Source organism: Danio rerio, chromosome 13 (genome assembly GCF_049306965.1).
Source record: "Danio rerio strain Tuebingen ecotype United States chromosome 13, GRCz12tu, whole genome shotgun sequence".
Lineage (NCBI taxonomy): Eukaryota > Metazoa > Chordata > Actinopteri > Cypriniformes > Danionidae > Danio > Danio rerio.
In genome coordinates, this window is record NC_133188.1 from 1,887,501 (window position 1) to 1,897,713 (window position 10,213).

The 10,213-nt window shown below is 32.9% G+C and overlaps 1 protein-coding gene across 21 annotated transcripts in view; it reads left to right on the forward strand.

Annotated features, from left to right (window-relative positions):
• hmgcll1 (3-hydroxymethyl-3-methylglutaryl-CoA lyase like 1) overlaps positions 1-10,213 on the forward strand; it is a 245,051-nt gene that overhangs the window by 52,269 nt on the left and 182,569 nt on the right. For 13 of the 21 annotated variants that reach the window (XR_012388667.1, XR_012388663.1, XR_012388660.1 and 10 more), the window contains exons 9-10: positions 880-954; positions 5,293-5,427. The exons of 3 other annotated variants lie outside the window; for them this stretch is intronic. Coding sequence is in view for 3 of the 18 variants with exons in the window: in XM_073919893.1 (XP_073775994.1) it covers positions 880-954; positions 5,391-5,427 (112 nt within the window). In the remaining 15 variants the exon portion in view is untranslated. 21 annotated transcript variants of the gene reach the window in all.

Sequence of the window (10,213 nt, forward strand, 5' to 3'; positions counted from 1 at the left end):
GTCCAAAGACATGCGGTACAGGTGAATTGGGTAGGCTAAATTGTCCGTATGAGTGTGTGTGTGTGTGTGAATGTGTTTCCCAGAGATGGGTTGCGGCTGGAAGGGCATCCACTGCATAAAAAGCTTGCTGGATAAGTTGGTGGTTCATTCCGCTGTGGTGACCCCAGAATAATAAAGGGACTAAGCCAACAAGAAAATGAATGAATGAATGAATAATTAGAGCTTAAACTATTAAGTTATGCTTTATATAATGATGATTTATCTGAAAATTTTAAATAGTCCCAGGATGTGAAATACAGTCAGAAATTGTCATTAATAATGTGCAGTTTTTCATAATGCAAAATTTCACAACTGCACATCTTTATATTTTATTGTTAAAGCAATAACTGCAAGAAAACTGTGTTCAAAGCAAATGCCGCTTGCTCTGATATTTTGTAACATCACGCAAAAAGCAATGCACATATTTTCATGTTTGTCTTTGGTATCCAAATGCATTCTGAGGTCACTCTATATGTTTATGCATGTGCCTCGACTACACTCCCAGTTTTTCCATTACTCAGATTTCCCTGAACAATTGAAGAATATATGAAATCCCATATGAACGGCATTTACACATGGGTGTGCGAGAGGCAGTCTGGAAAGTATTATTTGATCAAATTGTAGAAAAAAAACGTCCTGACATACCTGATATTCTGCTGCTGTAATTATGTTCTACAGTTTCTCACACACATTTTTTTTTTAATCCACACCCTTTAAATGCCTGGTCTTTTCAATCCTCACCCAGACAACACTGACCTCTGAGTTTGTGCAGCTCGTGCGCCCTCTGCTGTCTGTGTTTATGGATGCTGTGCGTGTTCTGTTTGTGTGTTTTTGATGCAGGGAGTGGATCTGCTTAAAGTCATGGAGGCTGGAGATTTCATCTGTAAAGCCTTAAACAGAAAGACCAACTCCAAGGTCAGCCAAGCGACCAGAAACAACTAGAGTTTACATTACAAGAGACAATAAATGCAGTGTGTTTTGTCAAAATAACAAGTTCAGCGCAGCATCAAAATAATCACAGTATATGATATGTGTGTATGTGTGTGTGCGTGAGTGAGTGTTATCATAATAGTTTTCTTAATAAATTCATCATAAATGTATTTATTTATTTAACTGGGGTGTCACGGTGGCCCAGCGAGTAGCACAATCGCCTCGCAGCAAGAAGCTCGCTCGCAAGGTGCTCCGGTTTCCCCCACTGTCCAAATACATCCTCTATAGGTGAATTGAATAAGCAAAATTGGCCGTGGTGTATGAGTGTGTGTGTGTGTGTGTGTGTGTGTGTGTGTGTGTGTGTGTGTGAGTGTACATGGTTGTTTTCCAGTGTTGGGTTGCAGCTGGAAGGGCATCCGCTGCGTAAAACATGTGCTGGACAAGTCGGCGGTTCATTCCGCTGTGATGACCCCTGATTAATAAAGGGACTAAGCCGAAAACAAAATGATTTATTTATTTATTTATTATTATGTTTGTTTATTAATTTATTTTTATTATTAATTTATTTTGTTATCTGTTATTTTTTATAATTTATTTTTATTTTTTTTATTATTTATTTATTTATTTATTTACTTGTTTTAAATTTGTATTATTTATTTATTATTTATGTATTATTTTTATTTATTTTATTATTATTGTTATTTGTTTGATTAATTATTTAATTTTATCATTATTTATTTATATTTTTAAATTTTATTTATTAATTAATTTATTTTATTATCTATTTTTATAATTTATTTGTTTATTTATATTTATTTATTTTAATATTATTATTTTGTTTATTAAGTAGTAAATTGTATTTATGTATTCATTTTACTATCTATTATTTTTATCATTTATTTATTTTTGTTCAATTTTTTTATTATTTATTTTTACATATTTTATATATATATATATATATATATATATATATATATATATATATATATATATATATATATATATATATATATATATATATATATATATATGTATATATTAGTTTATTTATTTATTTTATTATTTATTTATTTATTGAGATTTATACATAATGTCATAGCTAATTAATTAAGCTTTGCATTAAAGTTTGTTAGCATAAATCAAAATACAGTCGAGAGGCAACTATTTGAAAATCTGGAAAATAATAAATAAATATATAAAAAATAAATCAAAACACTGAAAAAAATCACCATTAAATGTTCACTTAAGTTCTTAGCAATGCATATCACTTATAAAATAGCTTCTGATACATTTATGATATGAAATGAATAAAGTGTCATCTTAAAACATGATCTTTATTTGATATTGTAATGATTTTTGGCATAATTCTTCTTTTTTGGGGTGTTTTATTTGACACACAATGCATTTTTGGCTGTTCCTACAAATAAACCGGTGCAACATAAGACTGGTTTGTGCTCCAGGGTCACACATGCACACACACATCATAGTTTTGATGAGCTATACCACAATATTCTGCTTCCGTATTTCACTTCAGATCAAAAATGTTATTTAAAAAATGTCTTTTGTCCAACGTGTTGCCTAATCTGCAGTGTTATCTAAGGATGTGTAATACATGTTACATGTGTGTATGTGTTCAACTGCAAATTTCATGAGCATTTCAAAGATTATAAGAGAAAGTTTCTAGCATGAATACCGTGATCACCTTGAACCCCGTAAAGATGTCTCTTTTGATATCAGTCTTCATGACTAATAGCGTGCCAAATTATCACCAACTGGAAAAAATATTAGAGTAATTTTTAGTAAATACTATAGTGTTTTTTGAGCCATACTTTTGCCGTGTATTAAAGCCTAATGTGTATAGTTTACAAAAGTTCAGATGCAAAAACATCTAGATGCTGTCTGAAATGTTCTCTGAAAATTTGTGAATTCATAAATGCATCACATTAATGGCAAAATAATTTATTTTCATGGTCTTTAAAGTGATATAACTCAACATAAACATAGAAGGAAGAGAAAAAAACTCATTATCAATACATATTTCAGATGGCACTTAGAGGTTTTTGCATCTTAGGGAGTCCAAACTCGGTCCTGGAGGGCCGGTGTCCTGCAAAGTTTAGTTCCAACCCCAATCAGACACTCCTGGGCGACCTAATCAAGGCTTTGGAAACATCCTGCAGGTGTGTTGAGGCAAGTTGGAGCTAAAATCTGCAGGACACAGGCCCTCCCTGAGTTTGGACACCCCTTTCAAATCTTTGTTAATAAATAATTCAAATATTTAATTGATACGGTAGTATACGTGTTTGCACTTTTGTATACCATACTATAACTTAGTCCAGTATAAACAATGTGTTTTACTACTAGTTGTATTACCATTGAAACTACAGAATTACCACAGCAGATTAATTCAAGTACTTTACAATAGATTTGGCTCAAATTTCAATAGTATTTGCTACTAATCTCGGTAACACTTTAGTTTAAGTATCAATTCACACCATTTACACAATACTTAAACCCAACTACTACCTTGCTAACTATAAATAAGCAGCTAATCCATAGTTTATTGAGCTAAAAGTCTTAGTTATTAGCGTGAATTGTACATTACAATAAAGCGTGACCGTAAGGTACATCAGGTGGGCAGTTAGCTCGCAGCGCCATCTGTTGGTGAAAACAGTTACTGCCTTTTTGCTCTGTAAGCCAGCAGTTGTTTTGCACTGTATTAACGGGATGTTTGTAAAACGGGAATATTTCTGGTGACAGGACACCAAAAACTGACAGTCTCATCAGATAAATGTGACATCTGTGTACCGTGAGCTTAAATAATCATCAATGTTTTACTGACGGATATCCGAGTGGCCTGAAGGCGAGTAACAACTGTCGTGTTTGCATGAAGTGTGTGTGTGTGTGTTTGTTATTGTGTGCACTGCAGCCATATGAGCCTTACACTGCTAGTCAGAACTATAAAATGTATTTTATTAATAAGCAGGGTTAATCATTCGAGAATTAACAATGTCTAATGTCTTCCCAGCATGACAAAAATACTACTATTAATATATATTAAATGCTATGGTGTTTTTGAACGATGCTAAGTAGCTAATATTAAAGAAAATCATTGATTGAACATTATAAAGTAATAAGCCATAGATATATACACTCATTATATATATATATATATATATATATATATATATATATATATATATATATATATATATATATATATATATATATATATATATATATATTCGTATATCATTCATTTCAAAGGAGCGCTACCCTGTACCAAGATGGCGGCGCTATTGACGCATTCCGTCCAATAGACAACAATAAGCCAGGCGACATCTAATGTATATATCTATGGTAATAAGCAAGTTTACAAGGTATAGTTAGGCTATACCAACATTACATTGTAAAAAGCATATATGTTAATGAATAGCTTACTTATTTTGTGATTCACAAGTATTTATTTATGGCTGTGAATTGCATTATGGGATGTTGATCTCTGCTCTGTAGACTGTAGCTGTTGACAATTCAACTACAGTTTAACAAAATGACTTTTATTGACATATTAGTAGTTTGGGGTATAAGAAAATAGCTAATAAAGAGAGAAATTAGTCTGTAAAATAACAGCTATATAGCTGAAAAATCCAGCTTAAACCAGCCTAAGATGGTTGGCTGGTTTTAGCTGGTCGACCAGCCTAGTTTTCGAGGGGTTTTAGCCACTTCCAGGCTGGTTTCCAGTCATTTCCAGCCTGGTTTTAGCTGGACAGGCTGGAAGATGACCAGCTAAAACCAGCTTGACTAGGACTGGGAGCCAGCTATGTCCAACTTAAAGCAGGATGATCAAGCTGGTTTTAGATGGGTTTAGCTGGTCATTTTCCAGCTAAGACAAGTATGCCTATAATATAGTTAATACTACAGTATGCTGTAGCATTCATTAACACATTGTTGTTAATATATTAGCTACTACAGTGTAGTTTAAAAACACTATAACATAAGTATTTTTCCATGTGGGTTATTTCCGTCTGTGTACTAAATTGCTAACTGCCGTCTTTCTACTAACATGAAATATATTTACCAAAATCCTTTTCATACTATATTTAACCTGCCTTAATAATATTACTATCCGTCATGCCTTCTCAGTGAAGATTATGTGTTTACATGATATGTAATGTGATGAATAAACATTGTTTATTGAGCTTTAAACTCCTTGACGCTGACCTGTGTGTGTTTCTTCAGCTCTAGTTTAAATACAGGTGTGTTGTGGTCTAGTTTTACTCACTCTTCTCCATTTGCCTTGTTTATATGGTTCTCTCATTGTTTCAGGTGAGTGTTAAACCGGCCTGTGTTTGAGCAGGTAACAGATATTCAGCTCTTTTCACTCTCGGTGAAAGCAAACAGATGGACTCAAGCCTTTATTACAGCCTGACCTGACCCCGGCGATTCATCAACAAAGAGCAGGTCAACCCTATTATAGATTGCATTGACATAGCAAAATAATGTGTAAATTTAATTTGTTTTCTGCCGCCTTCCATTGTTCTCTTTGTGTTTCACCTGGCCGTATATTGCAGGCATTTGCAGTCAATACCACTTTATTAATCTCTATATGAGACAATGCAGTTTCAGGCACACAGAGTTAATTGAACAAACACCCAGAGTCAGGTGAAACCCTGAGATGATAATGCTGAATACACAGAAGTAGAGAAATAACTGGTGTATGTTTATAGAAAAACATACTGCATTTTTAAAGATATTTATAATATTTTGGATTGTTTTTTTGCAGGCATATGCTGAAGTATGAAAGCTGTTTTATTATTCAAAACCAGGTATATTTTTGACCATAGTATATTTATTCTGACCATAATACAGGTTGTGGTTCTATTAATTGTTATGCATTTTGTTTAGTAAATAACATATAACTGCATTATCCAATGCAATTTTGATTCTCAATTGAATTTGTATTAATTTAGGGCTATTTAGATATTTGTACAGGTAAACAGAGTAAAATATTGATGTAAATTGATGCTGTGGTGCAAAGGTGCAACCATTAATAGAAGCATCGAGATGATAACCATAACTATAATTAGACAATTAGGAACAAATAAAATGATGATTATAAAAATATTGTATTATAATCATATTTAAATAAATAATTAACATAATCATTATAAGTATTATATTATAATTATTCATTTAATAAAGAAATAAATCATAAAAAAAATAGATAATAAAATAAATCGTAAAATAATTAAACTAACAAACCAACAAACAAATAATAATAATAAAATAAAAAATAAATAGTAAATAAATAATACATAAATAATACAAATTTAAGATAAGTAAATAAATAAATAAATAATAAAAATAACAGATATTAAAAATAAATAATTAATAAAAGTAATTAATAAACAAACAAACAATAAATAAATAAATAAATAAATACATTCATTTTCTTTTCGGCTTAGTCCCTTTATTAATCTGGGGTCGCCACAGCGGAATGAACCGCCAACTTATCCAGCATATATTTTATGCAGCGAATGGCCTTCCAGCTGCAACCCATCACTGGGAAACACCCATACACTCTCATTCACACACACACTCATACAAGGCTAATTTAGCTTACCCGATTCACCAATATAGAGCATGTGTTTGGACTTGTGGGGAAACCTGAAGCACTCGGAGGAAACCCACACGAACTCGGGGAGAACATGCAAACTCCACACAGAAATGCCAACTGACCAAGACAGGGCTTGAAACAGCGACCTTCTTGCTTTGAAGCGACAGCGCTACCCACTGCTCCACTGTGTCACCCTATATATATATATATACTGTATATATAATAATGTTTTTTTTTTCAATACATTAAATTTACAGACTTAAAACGTTTCACCAACGCAACTAATTAAACATATCAACAATTTATCAATTAAAGTCATGATCAGAACATGTTTAAAAAGATGATAGGTTTCATATTTCCCACATTCATAGTGTCTCATGCTGGGTTTTCATAATCCAACGTTTGATCAAATATTGACATGTTAATATTTTAATACATGTTATTGACCCTTAATATAAGACGTAAATAAGCATATTTATTCAATATAGGGTGTACACTGTGAATGTTATGACCAATTTATATTGCAAATTTCCTCGCACCCTGCACACTGTGTGCTATCATGAAATCTACAAGAGCGCATGCATGAGCGTTTGCTGCATCATGGGTGTGACATTAAAAACTCCAAACATAAATTTACAGATATGTTAACATTACATTGACACATCTGCTTATATTGTCCAAAACAGCTAACCAAAGACATGTGAGATCAGAAAAATATCAATCTGCAAACATATTTTAGATTTTTAATGAGGAAAAACAAACATGCATTGTGAATGTGACCAAAAAAGTTCAACATACTTAGTAGAAATCCTGTGAGATAAACTGCACAATCCAAAAGAAACAGTGCTAATCGAAAGGATGAGAGTTATGTGTAGTTCAGATTTTAGCCCCGATTTTGGCTCACCGACAGGTTTTGAGAAATCGCCGACAAATGCCTGAGTTCACAGGCAAATCGGTGCTCGTGCACGTGAGTGACAATCACACAGTATGAACGATCAGACATGATCTGAGAGAATCGCCGATGAGTCGCCGCTGCCTGCGAGATATTTGGCGTGCTGAATATCTGGAGCTGTCGGCGATTCAAATCATGCTGTGTGAATTGAGTTCTGACTGAAAATAACATCAGCGATCGCCTACAGACAATGAGAGAGCGGCATTCACTTGTGTGTGTGTGTGTGTGTATACACCTGCTGCAGGCCAGTGGGAGGCTGAGGGAGAAGGTAAAACCGCTAATTTTCGGTTTATTCGGACCCACGAAATGGAGGAAAAACTAGTGGACTCAGGAGCAACCGTGTCTGTTTGACGTTTCATACAGAAATAAATTAGTTTATTATCAACGTTGAGAAGAAATGGCTAATTCCCTTTAAACCCAGGTGAGCAAACATGTACATGTTCTACCCCATTAAAGGCTTCTTTCTCATTATGTAGTTAATAACAAAAGATATACGAAGTGTTTTTGGCTGTGGGATGTAGTTTGGACGAAGTTGTCGGCGATTCTTCCTATAGTAAAGTCATGCAATGTGAAAGTCCCTGTCGCCGATCCATCTTGCAGTGTAAACAAAGCAGCGACGAAACGCAAGCCAGATAGACATGCAGTGTGAAAACATCTGTGACACGACTACTTTGAAAATCATGCAGTCTGAACTCGGCATTACGTTTTATAGAACAAACATGATTGATTTTATTTTATTTTGCATTCATAAGGCACAAAGCTTTGTTGTGAATGTGTCAGATGTAAAATCGGCAATTGTGGGACTTTAGTAAATCCAATATAATTGTTTAAAAACACTGACAGAGACATTTTTGAGTATATTTACACTACTGTAAAATACAAGCCTACAGAAAACACTTAGAAAAGGTTTCGATATTTTGATGAAAACGTAATTTTTTCCACGGCAAGGTTAACATTTGCATGGAGTTGCTCATGCTATAAACAGCATAACACGTGAAAAGTGTAATCGTAACCATTATTAACCCCGGTGGGATAGAAGTTTAAGCAGGAGGATTTAGACATCCTCCTTAGTGAAATGTTTCATTCATGTGTTTAGTGATGTTTGTAATGGTGATTTAGCGTGCTCCTGACGCCGGGCTTCAGGAAACACTTCATTAGACTTTAAAACATCTGGATGAAGGTGTTGAGCGCTGGAATGAAGACAAGACAGACTGATGAACCGTAATGAACATCAGATGCGCTGAAAAGCACATGTAAGACCTTTGCTCATGCACTGAAAAAAATAGTCATTGGATTTACAATTTTTTTTAAGGTAAGTGGTTGCAAACAGGGCTGAATTTAAACAATATAGGTTCAGTTTCACAAACAAGGCTTAGCTTAAATCAGGAGTAGGACTTAAATTAGCGTATTAAAGCCACTTTTATAAAAAATTCCTGTAAAAAAAACACATTATTGGTGTGAATTCTGCAGACACTAATGTATTTTAAGGTATCTAATCGCAAGTTACTTTCAGTTAAGACAGCTTAAACATGCAATTTAATCTAAGACTAGCCTTAAGCATTGTCTGTGCAACCTAAGGTGAATGTAGTAATGTTCAACTATGTTTGCTTGTTTAAATTCCGCCCATGACTATTGTTTGCAAGCACTTACCATAAAAAAATTAGTAAATCCAATGAATCATTTTCTCCAGTGTGCTGGATATTCATCTCAAAGCTAAAAACGTGAGAGACTCTGATTGCTCATTACCACTTTTATTGTTTACATCCTGAATCACAATTAGATTAGTACATTGCACAACATACAGTAGTCCACATTGTAAGGTATTGTGCAACACAAAATACAACCAGTACACTGAATAGAATGATTCAATGGACTTATACTCAATTTATTTTAAAGGTAAGTGGTTGCAAACAGCCTAACATAATAAGTTAAACAATACTAAATTTAATTTGTTTGTTTAAATTCAGCCCGTATGAAGCATTTGCACCACTTTCCTTAACAAAATAGAGTAAATCGGATGAATCTTTTCAGTGATTAAAGAAAAAATACAAAAGTAGTAAACAATTATCTGCTTTAATGCATGTTGCTTATTTTACTTTCAATTATTATTTGAAACTCGTTGCTCTTTCAAACGTCTTTAAATCACAATAAAGCTTATTTTGGACTCTCTTCTAAAGCACAGTGTAAAAATAAAATCTGCCTTTTTTCTCTTGTAAAACAGTTTAAATCTCACAAATCTTGCTTTCCCACTACTGCAGCCAAATTCAGTATATTTACCCTGTGTAATGCTTTTCTAAGTTATATATGTTATGTCTTATTTTTAGTGCAAATATCTGAAATTTATATATTTATTTATTTTTTATTTTTATTTATAAATGTATTATTTATTTATATTTATTATTTATTTATTTAATTTATCTGGACAAGCATAAAATATTGTCTTGTTTTAACAAAAAAATGCATCAAAATGAAGTCAGTTTTTCCTTAAGACAATAATCTGCCATGGGGTAGACAAAATAATCATGTTTTTCATTTTGGCATAATATTATTTTGCTTACCTCATTGACAGATTTTGTGCTTTTTGATTTAAGAGTTGTTAGATATTTGGACTAGAAATAAAACAAAAAATCTATATATAAAAAATCTAAAATTTAAGTGACTTTTTCCCCCCTCAGAAT